This window comes from Castor canadensis, chromosome 2, assembly GCF_047511655.1.
Source record: "Castor canadensis chromosome 2, mCasCan1.hap1v2, whole genome shotgun sequence".
NCBI classification, from domain to species: Eukaryota; Metazoa; Chordata; class Mammalia; order Rodentia; family Castoridae; genus Castor; species Castor canadensis.
In genome coordinates this window covers 98,494,267-98,517,148 of record NC_133387.1, presented here as the reverse complement: position 1 = coordinate 98,517,148, position 22,882 = coordinate 98,494,267, and the positions used below count along the sequence as shown (strand labels likewise).

General features: G+C 36.6%; 1 protein-coding gene across 4 annotated transcripts in view; it reads right to left on the bottom strand.

Annotated features, from left to right (window-relative positions):
- The window catches only part of Sugct (succinyl-CoA:glutarate-CoA transferase), a 734,230-nt gene that overhangs the window by 521,302 nt on the left and 190,046 nt on the right, over positions 1–22,882 (bottom strand). For 3 of the 4 annotated variants that reach the window (XM_074065358.1, XM_074065359.1, XM_074065361.1), the window contains one exon: positions 20,589–20,684. The exons of the other annotated variant lie outside the window; for it this stretch is intronic. In XM_074065358.1, the coding sequence (XP_073921459.1) occupies positions 20,589–20,684 (96 nt within the window). The remainder of the gene's footprint in view (positions 1–20,588; positions 20,685–22,882) is intronic. 4 annotated transcript variants of the gene reach the window in all.

The window sequence follows — 22,882 nt, the reverse complement described above, 5'->3', positions numbered from 1 at the left end:
TTAATATTCATATTACTACCAATAATCCCTTCATGGTGATCTCGACTTTTTCTAACATATACACCAAACTCTTCCAGGTTCTACTCATTCCTCAGATCCAAAGCCACTTTCATATTTTCAGGGATCTGATACAGCAGCACCCCTACTGCTCAATACCAGAATCTGTATTAGTGTTCTTGGTCTGTATTATGGTTTGGATATGTTTTAAGTGTGTCTCCCCTAAGGTTCATGCTTGGCACCCAGGTTGTCACTATGTTTCAAAGCCAACAAATACACACAAGAGCATAATTGGAACATTAATGCTATAGTCCATATTTTAAAACTGAGTCTAGAACTATGGGAGGTTGGTTTGGGTGATTACTCTCCGAGATAACCTCAGGTATCCATTCCATATTAAATGGAATAATTTTAAAAGAGGTTATCTATTATTTATGCCAGATAAGGAGAAAAAGATAATTTCTTTGATATCTTCAGCTGGGCAAGGATAAAAAAAATGTCCAACAAACTGTTTTTGAAAGGCTTTATATTTACTTGGAAGATGATCTAAACAATATATAAACAATTGCAACTAGATTATAAGAATTTAAATTTTGGCCTTTCCATTTTGGTTCCGATTACATTTGTGAATATTTTGTAAAGAAAATAAACTTCAATGCTAGAAGAAGTTAAGAGTAAAATTGTTTCACAAACATGGATGATGGTCTTCTAGACTTAGATATAACATCAGAGGAAATAAATAGTTGAAATTTGAAAATTAGATGAAGGAGTCTGCTAGCTAGGATCACTTAACTAGACATCAGTAGAAAAGAAACATAAGAAAGAAAAGTTAGGTTTAGGACACGGATTGGTATATATTGAAACTGAAGATGAATAAAGAAGACCCAAATATAATAGAAGATGGTAGAGGTGGTTATTATATATAATATACATATTTATTTCAGGAATGGGCACCATTTGTTTCATGATTTATTTTACCAATGAGAATGAATTTTAAGAAGCAAGCCAAACACATAATCAAATGAGCATTTCTGTGACTACATAAAACTGTAATTATGGGCACTGTTCTTTGAATCTCATGTAGTTTTCACATTTTGCTAAATATTCTTTAGTTGATTTTTTATGAATCATTTAAAAATGTAAAAATTTTTCTTACCCCAGGTGTCACCTAAAATTAGCACAAGTCCATGGGTCAGTTTGTCAACTCTCCACTCTAAAGAACTTCCAGATACAATATAAAAATGCAATAAGTCAGCCTGAGGTAGGGTCAGTACTAAAAGCTGCCACTAGATGCTAAACAGCTGAAGGTCAAGATGGGACTGGATATTAAGAGCCTTATAAATATCAAGATAAAATAAGCATGCCAATAAACAACACAAACAGAAATATGAATGAGGCAGTACTTTATGAACACTTGTTGGAAACACATCCCTAGCTGCCATTTAGATTTATGATCTCCCAAGTTTTAGGGAAAAAAGAGAATAAGATGCCATCCTTGAACCCACAATGTGTCTTCTTAGCTGGAGTCAACACAGCTGCCTGTGTTGAGTATCCACTATTCAGGCTCTCGGGGAACAGGCCTAAGGTCTGCATGGAAGACAGAGCGAAAAGAAATAGAAATATTTACAGAAAAAGAAATGTAAGGGGGAGGTGGGTAGAAGAAATAGTTTCAAGTTTGGAGATCTGTCTAAGAGATTCTGTTCTTAATGGAGGTTTGTGGGAATACCATCATTTATCCAGTCTCGATGATCCCTGTCCTTTCTTTTCTTTTTTCCTAAAAGAGCTCACAACTGAAACACTAGACACAGTTTCAAAGAGGTTTCTGATTCTTCCATTTTGAAAAGATCTGGATTCAAACGATTTCTTTCAACTAGGGAGTCTAACTTCATCGTGTCCCTTCTGAGGTTCTGCTTGCCATGGACCATGGAACAAAACACTTCAAGTGTATTTAATTTGGTTCTCATAACAATCCTTTCAGAACTGAGTCAGGATTTGAAACCAGCTCCTTCTCATACCTTATTCTCCCTTTTGACATATGACCATTAAAATCAAAAGAATTCACAGGCACAGTCATTTTGCTTCCAGTGCACCTCTGATTTCAAAACAAGATTCATCTACAATGATTCTAAATGTCTTTCCTGGTTCCTGAACAAAATGAAGCTTTTAACTAATTCAGAATCCACAATTTTACAAGTTTAGTTTCTTTCCCCCTATGTGCATAGTAACTTTCTGTCTTCTTATATGATCTTTCAAAAGTTTTTCCTGTTGGTTTATAATTGGAATAGCCAAAAGAGTTTAGTCCTGCACCCTTGGAAGTTTCATTGTATGCTTGCTCTTCCAGATTATCTATAAACATGTTTAATAAAGAGGGCCAGCAGAAGTCCCTAGAGGGGCCTCACTGTTTACATGTCTCCATCAACAGTAGACTGACACATCCTACTTTTTGCTTCTTCTATTAATACCTATGTGTGACAAAATAGTCCTCCTAATGTCATGGTAACACACATTGGAATATCTTTGTTGTGAAACTTTTTGACTGACTCTTTTAAAGTCTAAACAAATCATGCATGCTTATTTACTCTTTCAAACAGCTCTACCATATCACAGAAAACAGGATACTTTTCTCCACTCGTTATCCAAAATGGTCAATGACCCTACAACTTTTAAGGTTCACCAATATGACTAAGATTCACCAGTCAGCAGAGTATAGGGCACCTTCAGAAGATTCAGTAGAATGGAAGCAAGAATGGAACTCATTAACAGTGAATAGTGAGTGCAGTAACTCATTTCACATTTAGCTCTGTTCATTCTCAAATTTCTTCAGATCCTTATAATAGATGTCATAAAGTTTTAGCAATTTACTTATATCCAGCACACCAATGAGGCAGAACATCCTGTTCTCTTACCACTATTTGATCTAATACTACATATCTCACCTTTTTGCTTCAAAAGACATGATGACAGTGAAGATTTCTGTGTTTCAACAAAGACCAAAGCAAAGAATTCATTGAGTCTCCAGATTTCCTTTCTTCCAGTGAGCACCCTGATCATCAAGAAGCCCCATTTATTCTTCAGTTGACCTTGTGCCTTTCATGAATAGAAAAGCTTTTATTTCTGGATTGCACTCCTTTTGTGCTGTTTCTTGGATTCCTTTATAGCCAGACTGGCTTCTTATTTACACCTGACCTGTCACACTTGGAGGTCTTCCCTGTTCTAACTTGAACAATCTTTTCCCTACTTTTCCCCCCTACTTTTGCTTCTTTTACTTTGTAAAATGGATGCAAAAGTTTTTCTATGAGCTCCTACTCTTTGATATGTGACATATTTTCCTGCTCTTCCATTAAGTATTTAAAGCACTTCCAGATTTCCTACAAGTTATGGACTTTTTAAAATATTACTTTCAATTTTAAATTAACGCACACATTGATTTAATCATAGCTCCATTCTCTAAAACTGAGCAATAAGGTAATGGCATTTCTTTTTTTCATTCAGAAGGCTGAATATAATTGAGTTGTGAGCTTTATTACAATAATCACAGATTATTTCCTATACCAATCTCTACCTAGTTCTAAACTCAAGTCCATATAATTTAATTCCTTCCTTTATTTTAAAACTTCTTGCCCTGTGAAGCAGACATTTATGGGAGATTTTTTTTGTCTCATACCATTATTTGGTCTAATTACCTATACAACTATTTGGTCTAATTACCCATATTCTCAATATTATTTCACTATCTGTACTCTTTTCAGTTGGTCTTTGATGGGAAATCTTAACCTAGGATTCAGAAATGGTTTCTAGGAAGTCTGAAAAGCTCCTGAAAACATAGGCAAAATATCATATCATGTGTGTGTGCTTTTCTGAGATATGACTCCATAGCTTATATCTGTTTCTCAAGTAAGTTATGACCAGAGAAAAATAAGTTTAAAGTACAGACATGCAAAAAAAAAAAATCTCTGAAATATTTGAGGTGGGGATGTGGTTCAAGTGGTAGAGCACTTGCCTAGCAAGCACAAAGCCCTGAGCTCAAATCCCAATACCACCTCCAAAAAAAAAAAAAGTTCAAGAGACACTTGTCCAAGTGTCACTAACTAAAATATATTACTAAGCATGAATTTCTCATCTATAGAGAACCTACATTATATCCTACATTATTTTGTATATTTCTGCTTGCTGTTTTTGTATTTATTCTGTTTTCATCATTTTTGTATATTTAATGGTAGATACTCACAATTTCCTCCATTCTTAATGTTTACAATAGATTTCTAACCCAGCAGTACCGTTTTCTCTAGTTTCTACCATTTTTCTCATTCTACCAAGCCTATGAAAGGAAGGCAGAATGAAGATCCTTACTTGCCTTTTTGATGATTCTGAAGTTTATAACTCAATATGCATGTAAATACCTAGGGCTTTTCTTTTTTACAAAACTATTAATTTTCTGTCTAGATAGATGGATTGTTTTTGCCATCCCCAATATGCCATCTTCGTACAACATATCACTGAGTCCCTTTCTTTTACTGCTCCCATCACATAATGCTAGCAAAGTCTGTGTCAAACTGGGTCTCATGCTTCCTCTGCACTTATCAACTTTCTCCCAATTTTCAGGTTAAACCCTAAACTGCCACTTAACAGATTCAGTACACACAGAGCTCATTTTCTGGCCCCCCACATTAACACAACACCTCAATGCACCATTATATTTGCTGAACAAACCTCAGATTCTTTTGCAATCCACACAGTAACACCATTATAAGTTTTGTTCCCTACCCCCTTGCTTCTTTGAACTGGGCCTGAACTTGACTAATTTGACTCCTACAATGGAAACAACAATGACATCGAAGAGAAAAAAAAAATCTATACCTCCTTTTAAGGTTTTATGAGATGCATTTTAAGCAATTTGCAAAAATACATACTAACATTAACTGTGTAAAAGTCAAAAATATTCAATGTGTATTCCAAAATCTACCAAGAAAAATAAGTTTATTTTTAAAATAATGATAATTCTTGATATTTTTATCTTCTATTTGAAACAACACTCTAATACAGTCTTACATCAAGATTGGAGGTGTGGCACAAGCAGTAGAGCACCCACTTTGCAATGGTGAAGCCCTGAGTTCAAACCCCATCCCACCAAAAATAAATAAACACTATTTACAACCTTACATCAGAGTCTCCATTATTCTTCATCAAGAGCATATTATCCAACAAAAAGCACAGTGCTGCTGATGGTAGAAATACAAAATTCTCACTAAGATGTTTTCAGGATGAAAGATGTCTTCAGACTTCCTTGCAGAAGCTTTTTGAGGCTGGAAAGCTGCTAACCAGGTAATATTCCAGTGACCTCAAGGTGAGAGTTATAGCTATTGAAAGTCTTCCAAAACTAAAAAGAAAAAAAAAGTCATCCCAAAGAAGTTAAAGACAATAAAGAGCAGGCAATATGGAACTTCTGTTGCAAAAATTCAACTGAGATTTGGCCATTTGTATCTCACAGTGTGCTTCTCTTTAGAAACAATGTTTAAATTGATGATTAGGATCCTGGGCCAGCCTAGGATATTCCTGCACTGACAATAATAACAGTGGTAACAGTTCTATTGAGCTGGACCACCACTTAAAACACTGAGGGAATTTTTCTTTGAGTATTCCAATGTGGGTTGTAAGAACTTCTCTCCCTATTATCTTCTAGGAATGATATGCTCCCTAACACTTAAGTGCTCTTACTGATCTGCCCCACTGAAACCATGCCCTCATCAGGCACAGGAAACAGAAGACTACTCCATGACTGAGAGCCAACCTTCGGTAGAGAAAAACTATAGAAACAGAAGCATCTGTTGCAGTTGGTAGACTGGGTATAACAGCTGAGAGATGGGTTATCAACAATAGGGCTAGGGTCTTGGAGATGGGTACAGGAATTGACCATAACAGCTATCATATAGCTTAGTGTGTGCCAAACTAAAAGCCAGACTGTGCCACATACTTTCTATGCACTATTTTCTGGAAGCTGCAACATAACCCTTGTGGTAGGTAGTATCATTTCTATTTTATAAATGAAGTAACTCAGTGAAAAGAAACAATGTGTTCAAGTACTGTCTGACTTCAAACCCCCTGCTCCAATGCCAAACAATATAACTAGATATGCTGCTATCTCTGGCAAGTTCTGTAGTATAGGAAGCAGCAATTAAAAAGAAAAGAAGGAAGAAAATTCTAATCACGTAAAACCCTATCACAAGTAGTTTAGATTGTGGCTAGGATTAGGAATAAGCATTTTAGGTTTGTTTCCCACAATTTAGGTACTGATTTTTGTAAAAAACAAAGTTTACTTTTGATAAAATGCTATATAATTCATTCCGTTCCTGGTCATCAAGGATCATATCATAATAAATGACATTAGAAAGAGGACTTTTAAGCCTAAAATAAATACTCTAGTTACCTTAATTATTTTGAGCAAAAGAAAATATTTAAACTAAAATTATATTGTTTTCACATCAATAAGAATATTAACTAAAATCAATCAAACTAAACATTTTTCATTTGTTTAGTGATACATGTTATAAATTAAATGCCCTTACTACATTCAGAAGAGGAAATACACACATTCACAAAACACATTCAAACACACCGTACACACACACACACACACACACACACACACACACACCTACCTGCTACTTTATGACTTGTTTGCTATCCTTGTTAACTGAAACAGATGAAAAAACCACATCAGACTCAGGGGGAGATGGGTTTTACAAGAGGCTGACTTATTTCAAGAACTAACTTTTCTCAAGATGGGCATCTGGCAAAAAATTAGATCTTCTAAAGCATGGTCTTTAACCTTTTCACCCCTCTTGCCTAATATGCAGACCCAACCAGTTGTTAACATGACCTTTCCTAAGGGTCTCATACATCTCTGAAAGTGTACCATCTCCCTCTGGATATGACTTTAACTGTTAATGTCCTTAAATTCATCTTCATGGCTGAAACTAACTTCCTACAAGATTACATCTGGGGCACTTTTTCTAAGCAGATTCTACCTTCTTTATAAAACCACCCTTGAGACATCCCAATAACTTAGAAAGGTCAGCACTTCCTCCAACAATCAGGTCTTAGAGGTTGATGTTAATTTCAGGATACAGCCTTGCTTCCCTTCTGCTCTCAATAATTTCCACAGAGATCAAACCTGTATGTTTATTCTGTGTTGCTGCTCTCAGCAGCTCAGGGTGCTGCTCTTTCAATGAGCAAGTCAGAGCATCAGTAGCATATTCTGTGTTGAGGTTATATAACAGACTAACCCATGCAACAGGGGGCTTGAAGGAGGGAAGAATAGCGGACAAGAGTGCAAATTCAACAAAATGAAAATCATTTTCAGGAAGTAAAAAGAAAGGTAATTTTATCTTAAATAACAAATGTGTATATCAGTCCCTAAGGGTGGGATGGAAATCATCTTAATAATAGGATTCTTTCAGGTCCTGATTAAAAATTTCTATCCCATTATCAGGTTACAAGAGTGACATCTAGTGGACTCAAATTAGAATGACAAAAAAGGAATTAAAATATGTTAGAATCTAATATGAAAATCAATCATCTGGGGATCTTGTTAAAATGCAGATTTGGCTCAGCAAAATAAAACAGAATCTCATTTCTAACAGAATTCCAGGTGATGGTAATTTTGCCATTCCATGGACCACTCAGAGGAGACAGGAACTACAGCATTTCACACCTGCTCTTACCCTTAAAACAGAAGAAGGAAGGGACATTTGAGAATAGTTTCCAGGTTAAAAATAGGCCAAATGAATTACTAATATGATTTTTAATGTCCCTAGCCTCACTCAGCATGCACACATACATACCATCTCCTATCTGAGCAGAGTCACTGCATGAGGATTATTTTCCTAAATGGCAGAGCAAATCTAAGAAGGAAAGAGCATTCTTCACAGCCATGTTTATCCATGGACATGATTTGTTCAAGTCTCTAATACAGACTCACTTCAGCACTTAACATCTTAGGAGTTTTCTTTCTTTTCAATTACTTTATTTGCCCCATATTGAATTATATTTTGGGGGGTGCTGAGGATCAAACCCAGGGTCTTGCCCATACTAGGCAAGTCTTCTACCACTGTGTTATACTCAATTGAATTATAATAGTAACTTGTATCATTTCAGAACTCAGTTGTTTTCCTCCATGGAATCAGCACCTGAGCAGGGATACCAAGTCAGAATTTCACTAAGATTTTCCCTGGATACTCATAGGTATAAGGTATAACTATATTAAACTCCAACTGCCTCCAGAATCTGGTCCTGAGTGTGAGCAGACTAGTCTCTTACTGTGAAATAATGTGTCCACTCCTCCACAAAAGAGCTTTGTCAGGACACACACAAACTCCTCCCACCAAAGTCTCCTTCTCTGCTAGATTCTAGGTCCACAATTCTAGGAGCCACAACACTGATTGCCATCAAGCAGGAAAATCAGTTCTCTCCTCCAAAACAGTCACAAACATGTTCAAAACCCACTTTCTGGTCCAGTAGAGTTCTTTAGTAGGAGTCAATTGACTTAAGAGAACTAGACTTTAACAGAATAGAGTTTGAACCTCTATTTTAAACTAACAAACAAGAACAGAAAAGGTAGAACTGTTCTGGTTGAAGTGGAGTTGGAATATCTGCGGATATGCCTACTTGATTTCTCCCCAGTCTCCCCAGGTTCCTAAATACTCTTCCTTGTTCCCCAAATACTTTCCACCCCGACCTCACAACAATGGCATTTGAAAATCAGAAGCCATTATATAAGCATACATACAAATATAAAAGGGGGTTAGCTGAGTGGCTCAAGTGGTAAGAGCACCTACCTAGCAAGCAAGTTCCTGACTTCAAACACCAGTGCCACAAAAAAAAAAAAAAAAAGAGCATTTTGGTGAAAACCAGAAACCATGAGTCTCACAATAGCTAAAATCACCTCCAGACTCCTTGTTCAAGCACAGCATTGTTCTCATTAAATAGATGGGTCTAGATAGAGTTGTTTCCCTATAACTTGAGTTAATTATGATTCTAATACAATTTTAGCATATGCAATCAGAGGATTTATTCAAAAGATGTACAACCTGATTTCCTTGAGGAAATTTGCTTTTAAGTCATAATTAAGGATCCCTGTGATGAGTAAATAACAGAATGGTTTATACCTCTTCAATTGCTCTTGGCAGTCCTAAAGGGGAAATTATGTAGAGAAAAATGTTACATAATTCTTCCTCAAAAGTGAGATGAAGAGGGAAAGGAAAAAATAAACATGCGATATTGTATCATCTGCCTATGCAATGTAGTGGGCTCAAGTCCCCCTGCTTCACTTAGAATCCCAGTTACACCACTTACTCATGACCTTGCAAAAGTTACTTAAATGCTTTATGCCTTGGTTTCCTCATTTAAAAGAAGGAATAATAGAAAAACCAATTTCAAGGGCTGTTGTCAGGATTCAATTAATGTATATATAGTATTTAACAAGTAGCATATAGTAATTGTTCACTAGATGTCTATAATGATTATTACTAATATATTACTAAGACCAATGACTAAAATTCTTATTTAAATGGCATTTGATTCTTTCGGATGATTCTAGCCAAATTTCATAGGCACAGAAAGCATACAATCTCATCAGTTCTGTCTGTACATTGAGAATATAGAAGACTCATAAAAAATTCTGAAGGAGTTCAAAATTTTTTACTCACTACACATTGCCTTTCCTCATGCCTCTCACTGAAATGCATTTAAAAGACTGCATTTGTCAGTGGAAGGCAATTCTGGTTTTGAAAAATCAAAATAATTTATTCTCTCTACAATATGCTCCACTTGAACATCATATTACTATATTTGTCTAAAGTTTGGGAATTGTGTTGTAAATCAAAGAATGGCAAACCTTTTCAAAGAAGCAGCCCAGGGATGGGGGTAGCTATTATGCCAGTAGTTGGCATATCTGCTCTAAATTTATCTGCCTCTTGGACTGCCCAATGACCTATTTTCTTAGAATTGTGGCAAAATCCTCAGCACTTGGTTTCAAAGTAACCAGGGCCTTCAAAAAAGACTTCATTTTGTTTCAACAAGAATCAAGTTTATAAAAATCAAGGTATACACCAGCTTTGAAGCAAATATGCAAATGATACCTACACAAAACTATTTAGCACAAGACAGCTAAAGGGAAATTCATGCTTTAGTTTACCAGAAAACCAGTTTATAGTACTCCAAATTGTCAGTGTCAATTTAACCAAAAGTCTGTAGAAACTTCTGAAATGTAGTCTAATATACTTGCTATCACAAGCTTTTTTGCTCCCAGTAAATCTCCAGATATTTTACAAATAGGTAAACGTTACCAAATTTCATTGAAATGTTAAGGCTATAAAAAAATATGTGCATAAAATAGTCTGTGTTTTTCTCACTTTTTAAAACTGAGGGAGAAATCTCCACAATTTTTGGCTCTCAGAAGGATGGGCTTGTATTCTTTGTAGAGATAAGATCCCATCCTGTGGGCTTCTCAGAGATTACTTCTGAAAATCATTTTTATCATGTTTCATTTTGTTGACTATAAATTTATACTGAATCTCAATGAACTAGACAATTCAATAAACTAGAATCCTATTTCCTTTAACAATCACTATATATGATTCTCCTCAAATGGCACAATATTATAATTTTTGGAAAAGATCTGAAGAGTTTTTTCAAACAGAAAAATACAACCACATGTTGCCTTCCTTCTCCTCTTAAAAAAAAGAATTAAACTAAAAATTCCATTAACATTAAGAAATAAATTCATCTTCCATGAGCATTTTCATAGGCACTGTTTCTTACTTTTATAGAGTTACAAAGTTACAATTATTTGGTTTCAACTTCAGCAATAGTAATAGGAGCCACCTTTTACTGAGAGCTCACTAGAGTCATGCACTATGCAAAATAATTAGCACACACTATCTCACTTAATTCCTCCAGGTCCATCTTATTCCAAAGCTCAGGCTCTCATGGCCATGCTGCTCTACTACCTCTAAGTTCCTTGAAATCAAGGGCACAGTTCTTTCTCACTGGAGTTTTGAGGACTATGTTTCAACTCTATAGGGGGCTCAAGAAATTACTTACTTGATTTGTCAAGACTCATATGAAAGCAATGGATTGAAACCATGGTAAAGGGAAACATATACCTGCTCCATAGCTCATAATTCAAATATAGTTCTGAAACTAGGCCACTTATGTTTCATACCTTCTAATCAAGACAAATAGGCCATTTGTCCAAGAGGTTATGGAAACAGATTAGAATAATTGACTTATCTGCTAAAGAAATGAAGAACCATATCCAGCAAGCACTGAAAGAACTTCTAGTCAGAGAGGCAATGAGTCTTGAAATCTTCTTTTCACATGTGCATAGATTGTTTGGGTCATTTCTCCCCGGTGACCCCCACCTCCAACCTCTCCCTCAAACCCCTCACTTCCAGGCAGAACCTGTTCTGCCCTTATCTCTAATTTTGTTGAAGAGAAGACATAAGCATTAATAAGAAAGACAAAGCATTTTTGCTAGTTAAGGATAGCTATACAGACAGATTCCTAGCATTGCTTCCATGTACAAATGTGTTACAACCCTAGTTGATTCATCTCTAACTGATCTTTTCACTGGTTCCTGATCCCCTTCTCATATTGACCTCTGTCACTTTAAGGTTTCTTTATCAGTTCCTCTGGAGTGGGGACATCAAATACTTTCATGTTTTGGGTTTTCTACCTATCCCCATACCTCCCGTAAGTGCTCTCCCCTTGTCATGTGACCCACGTCCAACAACACTGCTGTATTTGCCCTAGAACTAAAGACCACATATGAGGGAGAACATATGATTTTTGGTCTTCTGAGCCTGGCTAACCTCACTCAGAATGATATTCTCCAGTTCCATCCATTTACTTGCAAATGGTAAGATTTCATTCTTCTTCAAGGCTGAGTAAAATTCCATTCTGTATAAATACCACATTTTCTTGATCCATTCATCAGTAATGGGGCATCTTGGTTGTTTTCATAACTTGGCTATTGTGAATAGTGCTGCAATAAACATGGGTGTGCAAGTGCCTCTGGAGTAACCTGTGTTGTTTCCCTTTGGGTATATCCCCAGGAGTGGGATTGCTGTATCATATGGAAAATCTATATTTAGATTTTTAAGAAGCCTCCAAATGTTTTTCCAGAGTGGTTGCACTAACTTGCATTCCCACCAGCAGTGTATGAGGGTTCCTTTTTCCCCACATCCTCGCCAACACCTGTTGGTGGTGGTGTTTTTGTTGATGGCTATTCTAACAGGATTGAGGTGGAATCTTAGTGTGGTTTTGATTTACATTTGCTTTATGGCTAGAGACAGTGAGCATTTTTTCATGTATTTTTTGGCCATTTGAATTTCTTCTTTTGAGAAAGTTCTGTTTAGTTCAGTTGCCTATTTCTTTATTGGTTCATAGATTTTGGGAGAGTTTAGTTTCTGAAGTTCCCCATATATTCTGATTATCAGTCCTTTGTCTGATGTATAGCTGACAGATATTTTCTCCCACTCTGTGGGTGGTCTCTTCAGTTTAGAGACCATTTCTTTTGTTGTAAGGAAGCTTTTTAATTTTATGAAATCCCATTTGTCCATTCTTTCTCTTAGTTGCTGAGCTGCTGGTGTTCTATTGAGGAAGTCTTTGCCTATACCTATTACTTCCAGAGTGTTCCCTGCTCTTTCCTGTACTAACTTCAGAGTTTCGTATCTGATATTAAGGTCTTTGATCCATTTTGAGTTGATACTAGTACAGGGTGATAAACATGGATCTAGTTTCAGTTTCCTCAGGCAGATAACCACTTTTCCCAGCAACATTTGTTGAAGAGGCTGTCTGTTCTCCATCGTATATTTTTGGTGTCTTTGTCAAAAATAAGGTGGGTATAGTCGTGTGGATTCATATCCGGGTCCTCTATTCTGTTCCTGTAAGGTACTGCCAAATTAAGACCACGCCACATGTGGAAAGGAAATATTTATTAGAAATCCAGACCGCAGGCTGCCCCACCGAGATCAGGGAGCAGCCACTTGGGTGAATTGGGTAGTGGGCTTTATAGGAGGGGATGAGCCATGGGGGATGGAAAGAGCCTCTGGTCTCTGATTATCTGCGATCACCAGATGGAACAGGTCGACATGCCTGGCTAGTTGGGTAACTGGAAGTTCCTGAGTTGTTTTGCAAGCCAAGAAAATCAGGCAGGGAGAAACAAGCAGTCATAAATCAGGGGGTCTGGTTTTAAGGTGTAGCCTCGGGTCCTTCCACCTGCCCCAAGAATGCCAGGGACCTAACAGCTCCACTGGTCTTCATGTCTGTTTTTGTGCCAGTACCATGCTGTTTTTATTGCTATTGCTTTGTTTGAAGTCGGGTATTGTGATACCTCCAGCATTTCTCTTTTTGCTGAGTATTGCCTTGGCTATTAGCGGTCTCTTGTGTTTCCAAATGAACTTTAGGGTAGATTTTTCAATCTCTGGGATGAATGTCATTGGGATTTTGATGGGAATTGTATTAAACATTTAGATTGCTTTTGGTAGTATAGCCATTTTTACTATGTTGATTCTACCAATCCATGAGCACGGGAGATCTCTCCACCTTCTGTAGTCTTCCTCGATCTCTTTCTTCAGGGGTTTGTAGTTCTCCTTGTATGGGTCATTCACATCCTTTGTTAAGTTTACTCCTAAGTATTTGATTTTGTTTTGAGGTTATTGTAAATGGAATTGTTTCCACATTCTTTCTTAGTTTGTGCATTGTTGGTGTATAGAAAAGCTAATGATTTTTATAAGTTGATTTTGTATCCTGCCACCTTGCTATAGCTGTTTTTGGTGTCTAGGAATTTTGGGGTAGAGTTTTTTGGGTCTTTAAGGTATAGGATCATATTGTCTGCAAACAGGGATTTTTTAAAAATTTGTATTCATTTATTCACATGCGCATACATTGTTTGGGTCATTTCTCCCCCCTTCCCCCCCGCCCCCGCCTCCACCTTGTCCCTCCCTCCCCCCCACCCCACTCCCACCCCGCTTCCAGGCAGAACCTGTTCTGCGCTTTTCTCCAGTTCCATTGGAGAGTAGAAATAAGCACTAATAAGAAAGACATAGCATTTTTGCTAGGAGAGATAAGGACAGCTATACAAAGAGATTCCTAGCATTGCTTTCATGTACAAATGTGTTACAACCCAGGTTGATTCATCTCTATCTGATCTTTACACTGGCTCCTGATCCCTTTCTCGTGTTGACCTCTGTCACTTTAAGGTTTCTGCATTAATTTCTCTGGGGTGGGGACATCAAATGCTTTCATGTTTGGGGTTTTCTAGCTAACCCCATACCTCCCGTATATGTTCTCCCCTTGTCATGTAACCAAAGTCCTACAACATTGCTGTATTTGCCCTAGATCTAAAGACCACAAATGTGGGAGAACATATGATTTTTGGTCTCCTGAGCCTGGCTAACCTCGCTCAGAATGATATTCTCCAGTTCCATCCATTTACTTGCAAATGATAAGATTTGTGCAAATAGGGATATGTTGACAGTTTCTTTACCTATTTGTATTCCTTTTATTTCTTCTTCTTGCCTGGAACTCCAGTACTATGTTGAATAGGAGTAGGGAGAGTCTTGAAATCTTAAAGCCATGATTCTGACCTAAGCTAGGACACAGGAAAGTTGCTTAATATCTCTAAGTCTCTCGTTTATCAATATAAAATAAAAAATGTATGTATGTACATATTATATATATGTATATGCATAATTTAAATATGCATATATAGAGAGGGAGATAGCCGATATATAAAGAGAGATATATAGCCATATGCCAGTTATATAGGACGCATTCAATGACAATGTAATTATTACCACTATTAATACCAATGCATCAATCAAGGTAAATATGCAAAACAATTATATGCCTGTTTAAATTGTACCTTCACATTTTAGTGATTGCCTTAGTGTAACCATAGTCTTTTAAAAATCACATAAGAAGAGACCGATATGTATTGTTTAAATTTTGACTTTTAAAAGAAATCCTTAACATGAGTTTTTTTAAAAAAGAAAAGATTCTCAACATTACCCAATCTGCCATGATTTAACAGCGCTTTGACATTTCTAAGGAATAATAACAAAGTGCTGCATCTCTTCAAACTTGGAATGTACTACCTATCTGAGTCTCTGCTTGTGTCAAATTAAACACAACATAATATTCCTACCAAAAATAATAAAGTATAGCTTCCTGGTTGATGACTTGGTTAAATAAATTGAAACTGAAGCAAAGAAGACATTATTTTATTTAATCACCTAAGTAATTGTTTTCTTCAAACTCTTGAGGCAGAAACTAATTCAGAAGACAAGTTTAGAAGAAATTAACATGTGATTTATCAGGTCATTTAAAGGAAAAAAAATTTCTTTTGAAGGTTCTTCATTTGAACCGATCAAGAAAGCATAAAAGGAATAGTCTCATTAATGAACCACTCAGAAAGTCAACTGCTCTCGCTATTCCACTGCTCCCAAACTCCTGAGTCTCAGCAAGCTGAGAGGCACAAATGGCATTGTAGAAGAAACAGTGTAGCACTTCCTTCCAGAAAACACTACACAAAACTCTCCTGCAGTGTTTGTAATTTAAGAGCATGGAGAAGCAGGATAGTAAAACAAGCCCTGGGGACCAAGGAAGTTGGTGGGATTTTGAAGATAAGGATCGTTCATATGCTTATCCACACTGATGACTAACACAGGTGACAGATGAGATAAACTGTAGGATCAGTGCTTTTAGGCAGACAAATGTGGACAGGGACAATTCATCCATCATGACAGGAGAGATAGCAGTCAGTTATATATGGGTACACATGTAGGAGTTTTAAAGATACATTGGGGAAAAAATGAAGCAATTCTCCTGACTGCAATAAAAAGCAAAGTCTAGGTTTTAAAGCAATAAGAAGCAAAGTCAACCTCAGGATGAAGACAGACCTGGATGGATAAGGATGAGAACAACTGAAAAAAAAGATGTGAAGTAGTCATTTCAGAAAGAGAGAAAACTAATCATGTAGGTGAATGTGGCAGGACTGTTGGGTAAGGTTGGGAACCATCTGAGAGAGGTGGCCATCATCTGGGAGGTAGTCAGCATCATAGTGTATTTTCTAGTCATATCCACTGTTTGGGTGCACACATGAAAAATAGATGAAGTATTAAGTCTAATCAGCACTGAGATCTTGCCAGTTCACTACAAAACAATGGTGTTATTATTAATAATAATGAAGTCTAGATTTGGAACCATACTGCTCACAGTACAGCATCTGCAACTTAACAAGACCTCAAAATGATCCATATGCACTTTGAAGTTTAAGAAATGCCTGAGTGAGAGCCAAGTGACAAAAGTAAAATATCATGAAGAGAGGGAAGCGGTTAAAGAAATTGGAGGCCAAGCTTTGCAAGGGTGCTCCATGTGTAGGTTTTATAGTCACCAAAATTGATGGCAGGAGAAACAACTGGAGGAAGAGATGAACAGAGCCTTATGGAAAATTGTCTAGGTGACAATAAATGGCCTGGAAAGCTTGTAGTCCTGCTGGAGATTGAGGCAAATGACTATAAAAAATAATGGGATAGCAAGGCATCATGTTCCTAATTACAGCTACTTGGGAAGCAGAGGCAGGGGGTATGACCAGAGCTCAGGAGTTCAAGAACAACCTGAGTACATAGTGAGCCTCCACCAAAAGAAAGAAAACCAAGAGTGATGGGGTTAGTTCTGGTAGTCTGTTACAGGAAGCAGATAGTTGTGGTTGTACTCCCATTTTCAGATTGGTCTCTTAGGCAATTTTTACTCATTATGGGGTAATAATGTAGGTGAAGGCTGTATCTTCCACTGTGGTTTCACTAGAAGCACATGAAACTCTTTAGGCTCCTTCACGTGTGCTGGACACAGCGTAAAGTAGGGAAGACATTGTCTGATCAGGAACACAGAATTCAGTGGCCTTCTACTAGATCCACACATCAGCATCCCTTTAGGAAGCAATTCTCCTCATATAAAAGAGTATAAATTGTTAGGCTCTTAGGATTAGAGAAGCTACCCAAAGATCTGTGCCTGCACTAGACAGCATAATAACTCCCTATAAGACAGGAGGAATTTATTGTTCTTGAAAAAGATAAGATGGCAAGGGATCTGAGAAGGGAGAGAAAGGAACAGAAGATGAAGAGATTCTTATGCCATTAAAGGTAGCGAAACTCCCTTCAGCTGCTAAAGGAGAAAGCCGAGGCCTCCTGTTCTATTTGAGATTGGGTAAATTTCATCTATAAAAAAGAAATCCTGTTTTTCTTCAAAATATCAGTATAGTTTCCTGTCCTTGTAAGTGTATTATGAATGAATCATCTATGATTTTGAGAGAGTAGAGGTCAGTGTGGGTCACAAGAAGAGGGGAACATACAAATGTAGCATCCCAGGAAGATGAAAAAATTGGGAGTTTTAAATATACACAAGCTATGAAATTAAAAGAATGACCATGTTAGTCATTCATCTAAAGGGCAGGAGTCCCACTGGTAAGTATGTTAGGCAGTACAATATATTGTTTTTGAAGACCAACCATCTGCTTTCTCTTCACACTCCTTTCCCATTTCAATATAATCCTCATCTCTTTATAAATATAATTGTTTAAATGGCTGGGAAACATACCAATGCACTAAACATATTAATGTGAACGCCAGGCATTGTTGTGCACACCTATAATCCCAGCAGTTGGAGACTGAGAGGGGAGGATCACAAGGTGTAGACCAGGCTGGGTTATATAGTGAGACCCTGTCTCAAAAAATACTAACATGAAAATTATATAATTATTCATTCTTTAGATTAGGTGTTTTTCTGGGACACAGTCCAAAAGTAAAGGAAACAAAAATTTTTTAATTTTAATTTTCATAAAATCATCCACCAACATGCTCAACAAACATTAAAATTATTATCCCAATTGTGTCTACTTTTGTTTAACTTACTCGTTTTTTTAAAAGTTGGCAGCAAGCTAACCATGGTGGCACACAACTGTAATCCCAGCACTCAGGAGGCAGAGGCAGGAGAATTGTGAACTCTAGGCAAGCCTGGGCTACATAGTGAGTTTTAGTCCAGCTTGTATTACATAATGAGACTCTACCTCATTATGCAATACAGCTAAAGAATAGAGAGCAAAGGAGCACCAATGGATAATCAAATTGAGAAGTTAAGAACTGGATGTCTATAAAATAGCACACAAATCAAGGATCACTACTTCTCATAAATTTATATTCCATGCATTCAAGGTATATGATCCTCCAGATAGGTTTCAAAATAACTGAGGAAAATGAGTTGGGCACCTTAACTAATTTCTGGGACCCATCAGAGTCTTTCATTATAGACACTCAGCTAAAAACTAAGACAACTCAAATTAGATTCAAAGCTATAATTATGATAATAAATTAAACTGAATTATAATTATCTTTGCATTCACCCATGAAAATATTCACTAAATCTATTTAAAAATGGAAAACAGACCAGGCTCTCCAAGTATATCTAAGAACCATCTTGCTATACTAACTTCATTCAGGTTAAATTTGCATTTATTTCTTAATCAATGTGTTGAACCAGTTCTCTACAAAGAGGAAACAAATTAATTCTGGGCTCCTAATGAAAGACCCTAATAGATCTCTAATTTCTTACAGATAATGAAGCTGCAATCAAATATAATCAAATAAGAACAGTATCTATTTCATGTCACTGGGTCAATTCAACCAGGAAAAGTATATTTCTATCTTTGAAGATTGTATGTATATATATTGTATATATATGTGTATATATATATATATATATATATACACATATATATACAATCTTTTATATTTTTTAGCTTCCAAAGTAAAAACCAAAAATTCTGAATTTCTTTTTACCTCATGGTGAAATAATTAAGATTAGGATTCTAGGTTTTAGATGCCTAGGAGGGATACGTGAGGTCTATAGAAAGTTTTTTATAAAAAGAAATTCTGTTTTTTAAAATAAACAAAAACTTATAATCTGTATGGTTGAATATAGTGAGCATCTGCTTTTGTGATGTGAATTAGAATTACATTCCAACTCAGAAATGTTTTCTACATACACATCAAAGATAAAACCCTGAATTTCATTATTTGAGATGAATTCACATATATATAACATTGTCACTTGTTACAACTCCCTTGAGAGCAACTTCCATCATCAGTGACGAGTAAAAATCATTTAATGAGACCCGTGAGTTAGGAACAAGTTGGATGGGGAGAATATACAGGTAGAGTTGAAGGAGGGAACTGAAATCAAAGCACTCTTCTGCCAATGGTAGTAGGACTTGAAAGAATTCTCAACATGGAGGCAGGAGGCCAGAGTTGGAGTCTATCTACCCAATCTAAGCATCAGACTTCTTGTCTGAAAATAAGGCCGAATCTGATTATTCAACCAATTCCAAAATGCAAGTACTTTTATAAAGTGACATAGGTCTGGCTGGAAGTACAGCGCAGGACACAAAAGGCTAGGAAGTAGAGAAGCAAAATGTCACTAAGATGGTTATGAAGCCTCTGGTGGTGAAAAAAGAGAAGCCACTAAAGAAGATTAACTGAATGTATTGAAAAGAAGTTCTACAGGGAAATCATCATAAAGTCTCAAGTGTAAAAAAGAAATAAGAGAGGAAAAGAATCCTAGACTCACATTGGATCACTGCTTTCCTCAAATTTGGATTTTTAAAAATGGAAAAAAAACTAGTTTTGCCTGAGGTAATAATTTCTTAAGCTTAAAAGGATGATTAGCAGTGCTAGCAGATTTCCAGGCAAATGAAAAATGTTGGCTTTTATGTTTTCCATCAAGAGTACTAGCATTGAAATAAACAGAGTGAAACTCACCCCTTCATTCCACAGATATTTATATGGTACCTAGAGGAGGTACAATGATGAAAAAGATACCTCTACAGCTTACAATATGGTATGGAAGATATGACAAATACACTAATAAATACAACGAAATATAAAGCAACCATCCTAAGCAAAGGTTAGGGGTTTGGAAAATGTGGTAGAGTTTTTGTTTTTATTTTTGGAATACCACAGTTTCTTCACATACTCATTCACACTAGCCAAAGTCCAGAATTCCTAAGGATAAGTTTAGACACTTAATAAAGAACAGCAGCTCCTAAACCATCTGTTTTGCTCCAAAAATGAAGATCTGAAACATGCAAACTTTCATTTCACTCCAACCCTGAGAGAATATCACTGTCAGATGGGGAAGGTAACATTCATTTTATAACTGACATGGTAACAAATCATGTTTTATAAAGTGGCTATAGTCAGTGTCTCTTTTGGGTGAAAAGAAAGCAAACATCACATGAGTCCAAAAGTCACTCATTTTCAGCAAGTTCCTTTGATCCACTTAAGTGTCCTGTTACTAATCTTCTTCTGATGAAGAAATGTGCAAAACACAGAATTTAAAGAGAACAACAGAATCTTGGTATAACCAGACAGAGAAACATGACAGAATACCCCAGAGGTTTTGAAGAATTCATTTTCCAAATTCATATTATACAAAACTACAGATTATCATAACTCAAGGCAATATTGTATTCTTACCTGGTAAGGAACAATACTGCCATGAGCTGTGCCCCAACGTTTTGCTTCCTTTTGGCCAATAAGATAATTCACAGCTACTTGGGTCAAACAGGCCACCTACCAGGGGATAAAAAAGAAAAGGTAAAGAAAAACAGTTTATCTGTACTCAAAAACAAAATGTTATCATACAAAAGTGATTTCACTTCATGCCATTGTAGAAATTAAAAACTGAATAAACAGGTTAGAAAATATACAGCTGGAGGTATGGCTTAAGTGGTAGAGTGCCTACCTAGCAAGTGCAAGGCCCCGAGTTCAAACCTTAGCACAACAAAAAAAAAATACATTTATAGGTAACTGTATTCTCAGAATACAAACAGAAAGCAGTATGACATCATTGCATCAGACTAAGTAATGATCAACACATAAATGTTCAGCTCCTGAGGGATTCTCTAAAGGCAGAGTTGACCAAGCCGATGACACCTTGGTCTAGTTTTGAGTATTAAAGCCATATCAAAGTATATCAGCAATAGTACATGCCTTTCCCCTCTCCAACTATGTCTTTTTATTTTTCATCAAGATGACACCAAAAAAGCCTGAATGATCACTGAGCTGATGACCCAAGTCCAGGAGTCATATTCATCTACACTTCCTGTTACATAAGAAAGGAATTACAGTACATTTCTGTTTTGTTTAACTTGGTTTGGTCAAGTTCTCTGTTACTTGTTGTCCAATCATTTTTGACATAGAAAAATCAAGATTTGACTTTAAAAAAAATTCATTAGTGAATCATCCTCATGTAAACAAAATTTACTATAATTATTGTTCCTCTCCCAACTTAGTTTTGCCCCCCCCCCATTTTTATACACATCTCAGTTTTTCAGCTTCATAGATCTCTTAAAGGGGTCATCTAAAAACCTAAGGTTAACTTAAGAGTCTGGCAGTATTTCATGGGCAGCTCTTGAGAAACTACAAAAGTTCAACTCCATATGAGGAGAACATGAGGAAAATGACTTGATTCCTGATGGATTTGCCATAAGGATCAGTGGATACCTATGTCTCCAAGCCCACAACTGTGGAAAGGAGCTGACCAAATGACTTTCCAGTTTCCAGGGGGAAAAAAATGATCTTGTTTCGTGACATAATCATGACATAACATTGGCTAATTTTTTCCTTTCTAAATCATATGATGTGGCTGAGAACCTACTAAGCTAGCAATTCAAACACATTCCAAATTAGTATTGGCCTCTGGAACAACTTAAGTGTTTTTTTGGTTTTTTTTAGAACTTGGTGCTACAACCTTTTCTTGCTCTCTCCCTGGCATGATAGCTGTACCTTCTACAAGAGAAATCAACAGGACTCAACCTGGATGAATCTCCTTACTGAGGCAGCCATTCTCCATTACTTTATTCTGGGGATTTACACTCATTTTTATGTTCATTTACTGCTCTATTGAAATTGGAACTGCCTTATGGCAGCTGGTTCGGCTGTATTGCTCAGGTGGCAAAACTAATAAACTCTGAATCATCCACTTCTGGACTTCCATCTGGTCTTGGGCATTTGAATCATGGAGCACTCCAGGGCTGCCTGGGGCTGCCTAGTGCTAATCACCATTTCACAGACCACTTCTGTGTCTTTCAAAATGGAAAACCAAAACAACATTTTCTAGTAAAAATGCCCTGGATAGGAAGTCTGAATTCATGATTTCTAATTTCTGTCAATATCCAAGTAGTTGCATGACTGTGTATAAAACTGAACTTCTTTGACCTTCGAATACATTGTCCATGACGTCTTAGGAATTTGAGCTAAACTGATGGTTTTCAAACTTTTTTAAGAGCCAAAACTCTTGTATCAAGTCAAGTAATATGTGAAAGCCTAACACATAAGGAGACAATACCTCAAGTGCTTTGGATGAAGCAGCAGTGGGCCTACAACACCACAACAGGCAGCATGAACACAGAACACAATTTGCTAAATGTAAATGATATTAAATTTGTCTCCAAAGTCTACCCTTCTGACTCTATTATTTCTTGTAACAGTCTGAGAGATAAAAAAGAAAGATGGGATGCCTCTTCCTGGATTTGAGGAAGTTTTCTCAAGTCTATGTTCATTTCTATAAAAGTGATACATTTGAGGGATAGTACTGGGGTTGAATTCTGGGGCCTTACATTTCCAAGGCAAGTGCTTTACCACTTGAGCCACACTGCCAGTTCTTTTTGTTTTAGTTAATTTTTTAGATAGGGTCTCATGCTTTTTGCCCAAATCAGACTTGACTACAATCCTCCTACCGATACTTCTCACATAGCTGGTGTTATGGC